At 26.2% G+C, this 17,240-nt stretch overlaps 1 protein-coding gene across 1 annotated transcript; it reads right to left on the bottom strand.

The window, feature by feature from the left end:
- Window positions 1-3,378: 3,378 nt before the first annotated feature.
- LOC122525189 (uncharacterized protein PF11_0213-like) lies at window positions 3,379-16,603 on the bottom strand. Its single transcript, XM_043647867.1, has 4 exons — window positions 16,465-16,603; window positions 4,884-15,810; window positions 4,527-4,766; window positions 3,379-4,435 (listed from the first exon to the last, which is right to left on the bottom strand). The coding sequence occupies exons 2-4, from the start codon at window positions 15,726-15,728 to the stop codon at window positions 4,370-4,372; spliced, it is 11,151 nt and encodes a 3,716-aa protein (XP_043503802.1). The 5' UTR covers window positions 15,729-15,810; window positions 16,465-16,603; the 3' UTR covers window positions 3,379-4,369.
- Between the last annotated feature and the right edge of the window lie 637 nt (window positions 16,604-17,240).

Here is a 17,240-nt window from a genome sequence, read left to right as displayed (position 1 = left end):
AAATGATTATAATTTTATTGCTTACCTCACGTGTACGTTTTTAAATGTTAATAATTACACGCGCTGAGAATAATTTGACATCAGAATTTTGTATCAATAAACATAGATACATTCACGTATGATAGTAATCCTATACCTTTTATCAAATAAAATTTAAATTTTCCTTATATGAACCAACATTCCCATTGGGAGATGAAGTATTTTCAAATTATAAATACGAAGTTTAAACCAATTAAAAATATGTTAAAATAGTCACGTTACCTAAATGAAGGAGGAAGAGAAAAGCAGTGGATGAAGGAGATGGAAAAACACAAAAGAAAGATGGCGTAAAGGCCGGAGGAAGGGAAGCAGTGGGGGAGGAAGGGAAGCAGTGGGGGTGAAAGGGAATAAAGAGGGAAAGGTAATAAGGAAAATATAAAAATAGGGCAAGAATCTATATAAAGCAGAATGGAAATGGAAGTCTTATAACTTTTGGGACACGATAAAAATATACAATACAATACATCATGTTGCCTTGACTATAAAAGTACATGTTTATTTCAATGTTTGAAAATTTCATCTAATATAATTATTTAACATATCATTTAATATATAATCCCTTCTCTATTGTAAATAAAAAAGAAATAAAATATTAAAAATCCCTATTTTTATATAAAAAATTATTTAATGCAATTTATTAAATTTACTATGATTCAAATGAAATATATTATTTAATAATTCAAAAATATATCTTGTGTAAAAACCAAATTATATACAAACATATATGTAAATAATGTAATAGTTTTTAATATTAATACTTACTGTATTTTTTATATATTACAAACTTCTATAGGTTTATTTAAAAAAGAATAGGCAAATTTTTATTTAATATGTCCTACATTTCGTAATTCAAATTTAAAATGCAGATAATTTTATTGTGAAATAATTTAATTTGTTAGATCTGACAAGAAATTTGATCTATTACACGGCATATATATTGGGTTCTATTGGTTTAATGGTAATTAACATATTTATCTGCCAAAATATTACATTATACTTATTTATGCGCAAAGATATTCACGTAAATATTTATTAATATCTATAATATCTATAATATTTCTTTATTATAGATACAGAAATATGCTAATATAACAATGTGCACATATGTATGAAACAACATTTAATTTTAAACGTCTGTATATAACACGCAATTATATAATAAAACCAACAAATTTATATTACCCTCACACCAAGCATAATTATAAATTGTTATTATTTGTAATAAAGCAATAATATATTTTTTAGCTTATTACTATTTATTTTTCTAATTTTTTCAAATGAATAAATAAATAAATTGACTTAATTACATAAAAATAATTATAACAATTTGTAGCCTCTTATATAACTTACGTATATACTATGTAAATATTTATGGAACTGTTGCAAGTACATAGAATACATCTATATATATATATATAGATATAATTATGTATTTTTTTTTACACAATATATAAGTATATGTTACAACACAGTCACATACATAGGATCTTACAACGCCACTCGTGCCAGTAAAGCACAAAGTTAAATGAAAATATGATTTAATAGATTCGTCCTCAAAACCTAACATAAAATTTAGCAATGATGCTACATGTAAGTCAATAAAATTCCTCGTAAATAATAAATAAAAAATAAAACTCTTCTATTTGATCTATGTATCGATATGTGTTGATCGGATTATATTATTTTTCTTTCATTATTTACAGCAATTAATAAAAATGAGCATATATATATATTAATTTTTCTTTATATTAAAATACATCTTATATCCCTGTTGATCCGAATTCAAATTAAAATTCTAAAATCTTTAAGTAAAAGTGAGAGAGATTATGAATTTAATTATAAATGATAACATTATATTCATAAATTATAAAGAACATTTAAAGTAAAATACATTTGCGATTTACAATTTAATTTGTAATATTTTAAAAAAAGTTTTCTATATATTCAACTGTCAACATAAAACAAATAAATGATTATAGGAAAATCTAATATATTAACATTAAAATAGGGTGGAATGTATTATAGGTATATTTTAAATTTACTTTTTTTTACTAGAATAAAATGATTATGAAATTGGTAGTATTAGGAAAGATTAAAATTGTATCTAATGTACCCATATTTCAATATATATACAAAATTTTATATAAAAATTTGAATTGCAAAATAGTGTCTTTGGATTGCAAATAAATGAAGTTGCTATAAAAAGTAATATTTGACTGTTTTCGTGGTATTATAATTAAAATCATGAACTAAAATTTACATTTTCTGCAACAATCAATTATATATAACATGCAAGAAATGCAATTTTTGGTAAACTTTGGTTTAATTTTGAATAAATAGTGAATAGTTCTGTAGAAAGTTAAATTGAAATCAGTCATTCAGTTTATGCAGTTATACATAATAATTTTAGTTGTTAAATAAATATAATATTTTTTACTATAAGTTAACTGTATATCAAAATCACGACATTATATGAATATTTGATATTTTTTCATTTTTTTTAAAATTATACTGGAATGATTCGAAACAAATATTTGCTTTTTAAAGCTAGAAACCTTGCACATATATACATTACATAAATTTACGTTATGTAAGTATTAGGAAATTATATGTTCAAAATCTAATAAAACATCATAAATTATATGTAATATGTGAGACATAACAATATTATTATCTAAAGAAATGTAATAAAGCATTATATATGCTTTGAAGATCCTCAAACAAACAAGCCTGTTAAATTCTACTCACTAATAAATAATTCAATTTTAAATAATGTTTCTTTACAATTTATAATTAATCTCTGTCAAAAATTAAGTAGAACATTTTTATTAGCAATTTTAATTTTTCGCTTTGAAGGATTTTGATAAATAATTAAAATAGTTAACAATTATAAATTCAATTTAAAAATTAACGTATAAATCTAAATATGATGATAAAATTATATAAGAATTACTCTATGTATTCTAAAGTCACTTTACGTGGTGCAATTTATATGCAAATACTTATATTCACGACAATCTTCAATATTTAATTTATACTTAGAAGGCACAAAATGTGAAAAGTATAAAAGACATATGAAAAGTCATTATCGACGACATATGGCTCTGTAAATATTGTTATATGTAAAATTATATCATAAGCACTTTCCTATATAGATATTTTCATTCTATTTTGAAGATATATATACTTTTTTGTATCCATAAGTAACCAAGCCTTCTTTTTATACTAACATTTGATCCCATAATTAATTACGCTTATAGAAACATTGCAAGGCTAAAATTAATTTTTTATTTGTAATATTTGATTGAAGATATTGCACGATTCATTATAAAATAATTTTTAATAAGTGGTACCATAACAAATAAAAGTTTTATCAGAGACTACAAGAAATTTAACAAATAAAAATATTAATACACTAATTTTAACATAAAGAACTGTTCGATCTACTCAATCAATGTACAATATAGCATCTTACAGTTCATTATTTTTATATATGTATAATTGAAAATATTGGAACATCTTATAGTTTATATATCTTCTTCATTCTAAAAGATATGACATAATATATGCCTATATGTTTAACTTATAATAATTAAACATTGTTAAATATATATATGTGTACATGTGTACATATTTTTAAAACTGGAACAATAAATATAAGTATGCATGTAATCCGTAAGTTAAACATGTATACATATATATGTATCTATATGTAGATATATTTTCTTTATATATAAATAAACATTCGTTTATATATGTGTGTGTGTGTGCTTGTATATATATACACAGACACATATATAGATTAAATCATTCATAACCATGTGTATATAAACTAATAGCCACATAGTAGCCTTTAAAAATTGCAATATTGTTGGCTCAAAAGTCTATTTTTTAAAATCATGCCTTAGTGAACACACTCTTCTATAAACAGCATTACATACGTGTAAAAATCATGTGATGACTATAAAGAATAAACAACAGCCATTTTATTTAGAGCTGTTTGTGAAGTTCAAACAACAGCTTTATGCACTAGCATACAGCATTGCGGTATTTTGGTGCAAAGTCTCAAACCTTTATATAATAGTAGTTTTAGTTACACTATTACTCTAATAAAGTCTTTGGTTAAATAGTTAATTACTACATAAAGTAACTGTTTCAGGTAACATACGGTCAACGAAGTAACAAATATTAGCTGACTCAGCTAATTCCAATCAACTCCATTATACTGATGTGGTCGAAAACATGTGGACTGTCATCTAATGATTAGTTGAAATATGAAATTTCTGCCCATCTCTTTTGACATGTTACATAATTCAATAACTACTTTTGGTTATTTCTCGACATTATTTGGTATTAATAGATCCGTTTCTGTACCATCCAAGTATTTAGCTAAATCCTATAAAAATAAATAATAATGTGTATATATATATATAAAATTATTCATGGAAAAAAATCATTATAGATTAATTTGTAATAAAAAATATTACCTGAACAGCAATTTGTAAAGGTGTTAATTCGCCTATAGAACAATCATCTCGCATACTAGTAGCTCGCAACAGTTTCGAACAAGGTTTGCCAGTAAAAAGAATAAAAAGTGCATGAATCGCTCTTCGCTGTGTCAATTCTATGTGACGATGTTGATATCCAGCTAAATGTCGTCTATGACGAGATGTCGTTGGAAACCATTTTTCACATAGATTACAATATCTTTTATGCCTTATTGTTGACTGTAGGAATATAAAAACATTTTAACTTCAAAATACTGAACTTTTGTTATTTTTAAATACATATTTTAATAATAATGTTTTGTACTTTAAATTATATAATGATAAAACATATATTACCTTTTTATGATAAGCTAATTGTGTAACAATATCATTTACAGTCATATCATATTCTTTTGCTATATATTTCTTGTTATCATCTTTTTTATCATTTGATGCTAATACTTCTTCTTGCAAGCATTTTAGTATTTCATTTTGAGTAGTTACAATCTCTTGATTTGTTATAACAGGCGGTGATCTTGAACTATCTCTATCTGAACTTCCATCAAAACTAAAAGCGATTTCTGGTTCTAATATTGGCATATTATCTTCTTTTTTACTGGATTGATTAAAATTTTTATCATCTTCAATTTGTACATCTTCATTGTCGGATATCGTTTCAATTTTAGGATGAGTCATATTTTTTTCAACTTTAACATCTTGATCTTTATCTTCCACTTGATGAGTATGACTACTTTGACATATTGAGTGTTCATTCCCATCTTTTTCCGATATTTTACGATATTTCGCATAAGTTGATATATTTTTATTTGGCACAGATTGACTGTATCGTTTAAGAGTTTTCAATGATATTATAGGAGAATTGTGTGCAGAAACTAAAGTACTTTGCACATTAACATCAGTATGTTTTATATCTTTTTTCTCTGTACATTTGGTAATTTGTATAACTTTATTTATTACTTCATTACAATTCTTTTTTCCTATCTTTTTTATATTTGATTCATTCGTTGATTTTTGCTGATTTATTTTATCTATTTCATATGTATGATGGGTAGTAACAGTCTTAAGAAATGTTTTTGTATGATTACTAGAGGTAAGACAAGAATCTTTATTTTTTTCTATAAGTGATCTCAATTTTGATGTATTTTTTAAAGTAGTGTCATTTTTAGACATAGATAAACATTTTTTTAGCATTTCTTTAGCAGCCAATACTTCCTTCATAAGTAAATCATTACAACAAAGGTTCTCACGAGATGCAATTGTCGTTTCCATTCTATGATTCTCCGAACTGTCATGTGTAAGAGTTGATATTGATAATGAAATATTTTCTTTGCTAGATAGTTTATTTTTTTCTGCAAATTCAGAGCTTTGTTGATTATTATTAGCAAGTGGAACATTTTCATTTGTATAATTTTGTAAATCATTGAAATCTTGTATTTTTTTATTTAGTTGCCATGCTCTTAGTTGTGTATCATTAAAATGTTCAGAATTTAACTCATGTCTTAGAGGTGATGCTGCTACAGAATCGATATTACTATCTGTAACTTCTAATTCTAATTCAAATTGAGTAGGTATAGCATCTTCTGAATACAATTGTTCACTTTCCTCATTACTAAGGCTGTTATTAGGTTCTTCTATTCCAACTTGATTTATGTCTGGAGAAGCTGGCAAAATTTCTATTGTTGATTGACTTTCGTCCGAGGAATCCAATTTTATAACTGAACAATCATGATCTGCAGAATCATCTGTTGCAATATCAGATTTCGAAGCTTTTGATTCAGAGTCATTATTTTCTCTAGGAAACTTATTATTTTCATTATCTTTATAATGATTCAAGTCGTTTTGTGTGATTAATGGTATTTTACTTAAATTATTTGTAGAATTAGCATTAAAATTTATAGTACTGAGATCACTATTATCAGCATTATTTTTTAAGGTAGGATTATTTGTTATATTTGTAGTATCTGCTTTTATTATCGAATGGTCCATATTATCTGTATCGTCTGAATGTTTAAATACAGATTTATCTACAATATCATCAGAAACACAAGATTCTTCTAGATATTTATCATCTATGTTCCATAGATTTTTTTCAAATTTGTACTTGCTAATTGATTTTATAGATAATTGGTTATGTTCTTCTATTCCTTCAAGAATAGGTGTAACTTCTGTATCAGATAATTTGTTATTACTATAATTATAATTTAATTTTCTACTTTCCTCATATTTAATTGGACACAAATCCGATACAGAACTTGATTTATATAATTTATTCAATTTATTATGTCTTTTATCTCGAAATATTCTTCTTGATCTGTGTGAAGAAATAATATCTATACATTTTCGTGTTATATATGCTTTAGATATTCGGCAGTATTTTAGGTCCTTTACCATGTTTTCTAAATGTCGAGATCTTTGTAATTTAACTTCTGGTTGCCATTTAGAGTTATTCATTATTGTATCACTACCACCTTCACTAAATTCACATTTAAATTCTGCACTCGCAGAAGCACGTTTGATTATAACCTTTGGAACCTTTTCTGAAATGCAGGGTAATAATTTATTTTTTACTTCACGTTCAGACACAGACGAATTATCGTTTTGCTTCAATATTGATTCAATTATATCTTCATGTTTTTGAGTAAATTTTATTTCATTCTTATCGCTTTTATATTTTTTCACTGCTAAATCAACGGTTTTTACGTTTGTTTTTTTTCGAATAGATTCCATAGGTAAAATGATTTCTTGAGGTTTCTTCAGTTTTAATTTAGGAATTTTCTCTTGTTTTTTTTCTTCGTTAACTATTGACATTTTATTGGAACTAGTCTCATTTGTCGTGTTAGAAGTTTTATCTTCCATCACTAATAATGAAGATTCTGTTCGTTCATTTTGCATAGTTGTTGCTTCAGTTCTAATTTTCTTTATTTTTACTTTAGGAACAATTTTTTTCATATGTTTTCTTTTAAAAGAAATTTCCATATTGTCACCTTCAAAATTCCTTTTCGACGATTTGTCATTAAATTTTATTTTCATTTTAGGTACTCTACTTTTATTTAAATCATATTTGTGCAAAGAACTTTCAGAATCACTGTCACTTCTTCCTTTATCTTTTTCATTTTCAATAATAAAAGTAGAATGTTTAACTTTACTATGTGCAAAAGAAGGATACTCTGATGATGTTTCTAATATTTCTTCTGCAACAGATGTTGTAGAACAGGATCCAGTATTTCGGATTATCATTTTAGGTATTTTAGGTTGAGAAGATAGTTCAGGTTTTGAATTTGTGTTTGTTTCATTTTCTTCAATGATAGTTTTAGAAATCATTTGTATATTTGCATTGCAATCTGATGTAGAAGAATAGTTTGCATTAATATATGCAGTAGTAGTAATATCTGGAGGGGATAAAGAACGCTCTTCTTCCACTTTATTGTTTATATCGTTTGTTGGAATTTCATTAATTACATTTGTATTTTGTTCTAAATTTAATTTTGATATATTCTCCAATTCTGGGATATTACAAGCTTCAATATCACAATTTCTTGACTGTTTTGAAGACAAATATGAATTACTATTACTTTTATTTTCAATACAATATAAATTATCGTTTAATTGTTTTCTTTGTGATTCTTTTTCTACTAAATTAATTGTTTCTGAACTCTCTTGTGATTTATTTGTTATATCTGATATATTGTAATTTTGATACTTCAAAGTATTAATATTTTCTTGTTTTAATGATGATCCTTCAACAATGTCTATTTCATTGACATTGTTTGGTGAAAAATCTTCATTTTTTATTATATTTTTAGTTTCTGAATTATCAGTGGAATTTAACGAAAAGATAGAGTTTTCAATATTTTTCTTCTCTGTACTTTTATCTTTATTTATTTTTTCAATGGCATCAATTTTTTTATTACAAATAACAGACTCTAATAAAATAATTTCATCTTTGTTTTGGCTCATATACATTGGTTCAGATTTTATTTCTTCTTCTCCAGAAAAAGGAATATCATATTTATGGTCTGTTGTTATGAAATTATGATTCTGACAATTACTGTTACTTATTTCGTTAAAAGAAGACTCATCAGTTTCCAAAATAATTTTAGGCATTTTCGATTTTTTCATTTGTGATAAATGCATAGATTCTCCATGAATTATATGCACTTCACTATCGAAATTACTAGGACTAATTATATCACTTGCCATAATTTCTATTTCATCATTTTTTAAACAATTTGAAGGTAACCGTCTCCATCCCTTTTCAGAAATAATATTATTGTCAGTGTAGAAAATATTAGCTTCTGTAATTTGTTGATTTAAATTTTCATCCTCATTACTTTTAGATACTTCGTTCTGTAATGAAAAATTCGTATTTTCTGTTTCACCATTGCTTTCATCCTGATATTCCATCTTTTCTTTTTGTTTAGTACTATTTAATCGTTTCAAGGAATCCGAACATTCTACATCTAATGTTGTTGTGAGAAGAACATCTTTTTTAGACATTACAATATTCTCTTTTGCATATCTCAAAATATTCCTTGTATTATCAAATTCTGCTTCAAAATTTGTATTACTTTCATCAGAACCTATTTCACATTTCACATGGAAATGCTCATAATGTCTCTTATATTTGGATATCTCAGAAGTAATTGGTGATTCTGATTTTTTTGTAACGTCTGTGCAGATATTTTCTGATTCTAAATGAATAATATTTGGATCAATCTTCTTTTCATTAAAATATTCTAGATCTTCAGAAAATGAATTATGTTTCATGAGATTATTAGTGTAATGTCTTTTGCCTTTAAAACGATCTTCTTCTAAACACAATTCCGAGGATTTAAGTTGATTTATATTAGGCTTAAACTTTTTCTTCTTTAATTTTATAATAGAATTTGATTTCTCACTTGTTAATTCATTACTTTGGTTTAAAGAACATTCAGTAACTGATTGATCACATATTGCATAAGGCACAATTGACTCCTTAATTATATCGCAGTATTTCAATTTAATATCACAGCTTTCTGTTGAACTGGGTTTTTCTACAAAGCTATCAGTAGATTTATGCAAAGAAAATGTATCATTATGACTATTTTTTTGAACAGAGTTATTTCTTGTATTGTGATACATGGTATATGCTTCAGTTACTCCTAACATCTCTGCTTTTCTCATATCCTTTTCTTCCGAATGAATATTACTATCAAAGATATCTTTTAACTTTTTTTTATGACTTTCAGATTCTTTTGTAGACTTATTTTTAAAATTATCTTTATGAGTACTACAATTATCCTCATTACCATGCTGTTTTTGTTCCTCACATTTAAAGTCAGAAAGATCTTTATTGTACTCTTTATGTACTTGACTATCAGTTGTACTATTATATTGTTTTTCTATTTTAGGGTAATAATGTTTTAAATCTAGTGCTTGATGTTTTATAGAGTGAATATTTTGTTTACTATTCTCATTCTTATTAGAATATTCAGAAAAACTTTTATCAGTTGATTCACTCCAAGTGATTTTTGTATCATTAGATTCCAATGGTATCCTTTCTTTATAATTACTTATATCTTTTTCCTTTTTAACAGAAGTATTCATCTTTAAATGATTGTTATATTTATGTGGTGAATATTCTTCTACAGTACAATAAGCTCTTTCTTTACTTTCCAGGAATAAAGTTTTGGGATTAGGACTATAAGTTATTTTTCCATCTTTAGTTCTATATACAGGAATTTCATTTCTGTTATTTGATTCTTCTATATTAGTAAAAATAGGATTTACATAACCACTAGTACTTCCATATAAATCACATTCTTCTAATGTCTGATTTACTATAGGAGTTATAGAACGTCTCCATTTTCCTGGCTCATTATCATTACTTTTGTTACTTTCATTAGAAAATAAGTCGAAATTTGTAAAATCAAGTTCTGCAAATTTTTCGTTGTTCATGTTATCAGTTTTAACATGTATTGTTACAATATTTGGCATATCATCATTCTTATCGGACGAACTATCGTCTTCTTCATCTTTTTTATCTTTATATTTATATGAAGCAGATGATGGATCTTTCATTTTATTTTTTTGCGTATTATTCATTTTTAATATCCGTTCTGTATTAGCACTATTTTGCATACAATTAACATTAGATTTAGCACAACTGTAGATTACATTAGAAGGTTCATTTTCTTGGTCAATATTATTAAGTAAATCATTCATTTTAGGATAGCATAGACTTTCATCTTTTGCATCATTAGGTTTGTCGACTAAATTCAATGATGTATGTTGTTTCTTTCTTTCATTGGAAGTATTAACGGATGTAATTTCTTGGTCAATTTCTGTATAGTTATTTTCTCCCATAGAATTCTCTGATTTACTCAATATATCCTTTGATAATGTTTCTTTTCTTTTTGAATATTCTTGAGGTAGTGTATCTTCTTTACTTGTTGGTACTATTTTATTTCGAACTATTAAACTAAGAGGTTCTTCCTGTTCCTTCATTATATTTTCCACACCTTCATAACAAATATCTGTACTCTGACATCGATTGTGATTTGTAATTCCATCAATTTTATTTCCTTTTTCTGTATCTAATTTTCCATATATATCATATTCTTTTATATTTGATAAACAAGTACTCTTGCTACCGTACACAGAATTATTTGATTGATCCATCATTTCACTATCCACATTTATAGACTCTTGTTGGAATAACTTTTCTTTGGCATTACGCTCTGCACACAATACATTTATTTCAATTTTAAATCCTTCAGAGCAACTATTTAAATTTTCTTGTTTTTTATCTCTCAAAGTGACTAATTCTTTGCATATATCATTATCCGTAAATTTTAAATTAACATTTGTAACTTTAATTTCAAAATCAGAATTTACATTTTTTGTTGTGAAACTTTTAGAAACAGTATATAGTTGTTCTTGTTCTGATTTTTCGGAAGTAATAGAACAAATAGTGGTCGTAGAAGATGATGGTTGACTTGAATCTACTTTATTCTTTAAATTTGTATTCTTCTCTAATGCTTGGGTATCTTCTATCGCAGAATCACATTGTTGAAATTGAGTACCTGTATATCGTGATGTAGATCTTTTATTAAAATAAGTATTTCCTATATGTTTATTGTTATCAATGCATTTATCAAGATATATCATGTCATTGTTTTCTTCCATGTATTCATTAAAATCGTGTTTTTGCGTATTATTGATAATGTTAACTTTATCAACATTAAAATTTTTTGGGGATTTATTTTTCTCTGAAATTTTACTTTGGTTATGATCTCCCTGAGAAACATTTGTAAAATCAGCGTTTGCATTTATTTTGCAGATTTCGTCACTCTTCTGTAACTGACCGTGTACCTTCTTAGAAATAGATATAGATTTTTCTTGTTTTGAAAAAATATGTTCATTATCTTCTTTTTTATTTATCATATCTCTTTCCAATTTAGTATTGTTTTTAGTATCTAAGATAGAACTTTTTTTATGTGTTACATAATCAGGTAACATTTCTAAGTTTGTTAAACTAGCATTATCCATAGAAGATGAATGTACATCAGAATCTTTTGCAAGTTCTTGATGTTTAGACTCGTTTTGAAGATTTTTTGAAAAATCTTCTCTATCTTTTTCTTTACTTGCGCAAACATTTTGAGGACTTTTAGAACGTAATTTATTATTGGTTAACGTGTCTAGACATTTTTTCTGTATTGATACAGTATTTATATTTTGTAATTTGTCAGCTCTAGATGTATATATGTTTATATTTGAAATAGACGAAATATTTTTAATATTTGATGAAGTATTTTTTTCCATGTATCGTACTAGTGTGTGTCCTTCCTCTACATTCTCCCCTGAAATCAATGATATTGGACTTTTATCATTATGAATGTCTTGTTTTAATTTAGTCGCAAACAAGCACTTTGATTGTTTTCTTGTTTCAACATTCATTTCAGGACTTCTATTATTATTTTGAACAGTATTTATCTTATACTGTTCTTTATTTTCACTTGATTTGTTTTTTAATGTAGATTGAGATGTTTCAGTCATTGTTGTTGATATTTTATAATTTATAGGTTCTGAAGGATCTTCAATGCTCTGAAATTTATTATTATTGATTTTGTCGACTTTTGTATTTTTGGAGTTTTGCATAGAATTTTTGTGCATATCAATTGGTACACTTTCTGATTCATACTCATTTGTTGAAGATTCACATACATCAGAAGATTTTTCGTTAAATTGTTTATCTAGTTTTTTTGTATTCATTATAATTGAATTTTTATTAGAACTGGTTTGCAATTTATTGCTTCTACATGCTTCAATAACTTCACTCTTGGATGAATTATCAGCTTTGTTAAAATTGTTCGAAGCTATAGTATTTTTAAATGCATTAATACTATTGTTATTAGATTGATTTGCTTCTTCTAAATTAAATTGAAGTAAAGTATTTTCTTTAGAAATAACAGTATCATCTAAATGTTCATAGGATCCAATTTTAATAGGAGAATGAGTAAAGCTAATTATTGGACTATTTTGTATAATCTCTATAGGATTGGAAGATATAGAAGACTCACGTCCTGATGGTTCTTCACTGTCTGAATGAATAGGTGTGTTTAGAGTAGTAGATATTGGAGTACACTCAGTTGTAGGCAAATCAGGTAGACTGATATCATCTGTGTTATGTGATTCCTCGCTTGCGAAACTATTTTGTTTTTGCAAGATTGTAGTTTGTCTATTTAAATTATTTGTTGATACTGTTTCCAAAGCATTTAACTCTTGATTGGTATTCTGAATTGAAGACTTTCTATCTTTTTCAGACAATGTATTATCGGTGTTATATGTGTCTTTATTCAAAGCTTCTATATTTGTAGAATTGTCTTTCTTATTATCATCACATTTTCTTATTTCTTCTTCTAAATTTACATTTTCCCGATAAAATGGTATTGAACCTTGATGTTCTAAGGTTTCTATAATTTGATCATTAGATACCTCCAAAATATTATTTATTTGTACATTATCAACTATATGTATCGTTGGAATGTCATCAGTACTGTTAGTTATACAATGTATTATATTTCCAGATTTTGTAATATCTTTATTTTTATATTCAGTTAAATTTTGTAATGTCTCAGTACTCTGAGAAGGAGAATCTAAAGATTGTGAATACTCTTGTGTCACTTTATCATGTTTTTTCGAACAAGTGACATTTTCTTTATTTACATTCACATTATGAGGTATTTTTGAAGCGTTATCAATGCTTTCATATTCTACAACTACCAATGATGTTGAATCGCTTAAGACAACATGTGGCAAATTCGTATTTGAATCGTCTTCATCTTCTGATGCATCCCAATTTGCTAAAAATTGTCGAACATCAAGGTTTGGCTTATCAGCAAAATCTTTTGATGTTTTCTCTTGTTCAGTTATAGTATCAGCATTATTTGAGTTTATGCCATCTCCTGCACTTTCTTGTATTTTAAACTCAGTTTGTTCGCTACATTTTTGTATTAAAAGCTGGTCTTGATTTTGAAAATCATTTTGATACAAAGATGATGAATGTTCTTTTGGAGAATGATTAATTGATTGTTTAGGATGTAGATTATTTTCATTAGATAAATCAGCTGGACATAAATCTTGTTCTTTTCCATGTTTTTCTAAATGTTTTGAATCTGCATTCAATGTATGTTGTTGAGTTTTTGGAAAACCATCAGATAAATAAGTAGGGTTTATTAAAACTCCATTCTGATCAAATTGCAAATTTATAGATGGAATAGTATCAACGGGCGTTGATGCAATTCTTACAGGATGTTGAACTGCTGCTGGATATCCATGTGACTGTTGTAATTTTAATATTTCTCTATATCTAAGAACAGATTCTTTGTATTTTGGATGTGATTGATATCCAGGTATCCTTGTAAATTCTCTCAAATGATTTTCCATAGAAAATCTTTGCATTGCAATTTTTTGCTGATAAGAGTGGTATCGCGATGAAGTACTATGCACAGGTGTAGATTGCATTGCAGCAACTTGTTGTGAATTATCAAAAGCTTTTTGACAAGTACGTGGAAATTCTGTTGGTACGTTTCTTATAAATTGTGCAGCGTAATAAGAATTCTGGGTAGAAGGTGTAATATCTACACTGTCATTTAAAGTAGGCACAGGTTTAGGTAAAACATTACCTGTCGCATATTGACCTTGTTTAGCATTGTATTTTTGTTGTGTAATATAATTTTGTTCTGGATGTTTAAAAACAGTTGCATCTTGTAAACCCATATTATTTGTCTTTGAATACTCTTTCATAGGATAAGAATATTTCTGACACTCTGCTGGATAATTGTAATTTGGAATTGGATAATTTTGTATCATTCCTGATGGACCTGAACAACCTCTAGACATCGTAGAATCCTTATTATATTTGTATTCTGGAAAGTTTCTTCTATGATCCGTATTAGGAATAATAGAGCTTAACATTTCCTTATTTTCAAAATTATCTTTTCGAAAATTATGATCACCATATTGTCTATTATCTGCTTGATATCCAGGTAAACGCATATTTTCCCTATATGGTGTACTAGATTGATAAGTTCCAAATTTATCCCATTGTTGATAACCTATATTTGTATTTGGATTGCAACACAGAGCTTTACAAGGAATGAAAGATGAAGGTCCTTGTCTTACAGAAGATGTTGCACACATATTATTAGTTCGTGATCCTATAGAAGTGACAGGTGCATTTATATTCATATTGGATCCATTTAAATGAGAATTTTGTCCAGGAAGCGCCATATGACTATTTCTGTATCTGTAATCATCATTAAATGTATTCATCGATCCATTTCTCATATCAACCGGAGCTTTTACATTATCCATAACAGAGTTTCTATTAACCACAGGACCATATTGTCCAATATATCCTTGCATTTGTACCACTGATGGCATTGCAAAGTTATCAGTATTATTTGAGCTATTTGAAGCATTGTTCATAGGTGGAAAATGTCTTGAACTGAAGTTGGCTTCATTTTGGTATTTTTTATAGCCATCAGTATTAAGAGCATTTAATGAAGATGGACTACCACTAGACATAAATGCTAAACGATTTGCATTCACATTATGATCGGTTGATGTTGTTTCATTTAAATTTGTCTGCACCGAGTTGTATTGATGCCAATCCGAAATATTTCCACCGTAGTTCATTGTACATTTTTTTTTTGCTGATATGTTATAAGATTTTCATTCTATTTATATAAGTAATCTTTTGCAATTTCATGCATAACATCTGTAAATGTAAATCAAATTTATATATTATTAATAAAAAAGAATTACTTCTTTTTTTTACAATAATAATAATAATATAGTAGTAGTAGTAGTAGTAGTAATACTCCAATGATTAATTTTGATTATAAAAATAATAATGAATTCAAATATTCCATATACCCATTATTAATAATTTCTAGATTATTGTGTGTGTGTATAGTTCCTTTTTATAGAATACTTCTTATTCCTAGTTATATTTCCTTAGCCTCCACTTATGTATTCATATAATTAAGTATAATACTTATTTGTATATGCATATGAATGCGTGCATAATATACATATACATATATTATCGTTTTTGAACTACATTTATTTTACAATATACTTTACTGTTCTATTTTCCATTTTATTTCATTAGATGCATTTAAAACTTCTATCATTTTTAATGACTTATACAAATAAAAGTGATCTATTTATTTATTTTTTCATTTAATATTGCAGTTGACTTTACAGAATAAAAAAATTAAACTATGTATTCATTGCTATATATAATAAATTGATGACATAAAATGTTTTAAATTTCAACGTTTATTAACGGAATCTAACCATATTGCTATTTTATTGAAAATTATTACAATTTGAAAAATAAAAATGTATAAGCCACTTGTTTACGTACGACGCAACTGTCTAATTCAACTCCTTACATAGACCTTGAAACTGAACCTTTATGTAGTTCACACATATTCTTATACCAACGAAGCATTACAATCCTTAGAAATTTATATAAATGCACTTTAATGAATTTTATACCTGTATACACTTCATATTTCTAAAGTATAAAATAACTATAACTATTTACGTCTAATTTAACTAAAAATTACCTGCGATAACCACTACGTTCAACATGTTCGCCATATTGAACACGACTACATAAAAATTATATTATGCGCCCTCTAATATAATACATTTTTTTAAGTCATAAAAAAATTAATGTACAGTAAACAGCAAATGTATAAAGAAATTACATATATAATATATATGCATGTAAATATAAACTACTCAACTACAATAGAATTGTAAATAAATCTTTTTTAATTTTAAAATTTCTTTTTACATTAGTTCCCCTGTAGAAAAATAGATAAACAATATGTTCTATATATGCATAAATGTATGTTAAAATATGTAATTTAATTTTATAAAAATATAATCAACAAGTGCCTATGAAAATATTATTTTTTATCAATAATTCAATGTTTTTGTTTTTTCCATAAAATTAATTTTTAAATAAAATTTAAAGTCCTAAATAATTTTTCTGTGATAGCCAATCAAATGCGTATTACATTTGTTAACCAATCATATCACAGAGCTCTTGGTGAGCGCTAATGAGCATAACATTTTTCAATTTCAATCATTGCAATAATATTTATTAATTTGTCTATTTTAATAGTATGA

Source organism: Polistes fuscatus, unplaced genomic scaffold, assembly GCF_010416935.1.
Source record: "Polistes fuscatus isolate 324 unplaced genomic scaffold, CU_Pfus_HIC Scaffold8, whole genome shotgun sequence".
NCBI lineage: Eukaryota > Metazoa > Arthropoda > Insecta > Hymenoptera > Vespidae > Polistes > Polistes fuscatus.
Note: the sequence above shows the minus strand (reverse complement) of the source record. Positions and strands in the feature narration are given on the sequence as shown.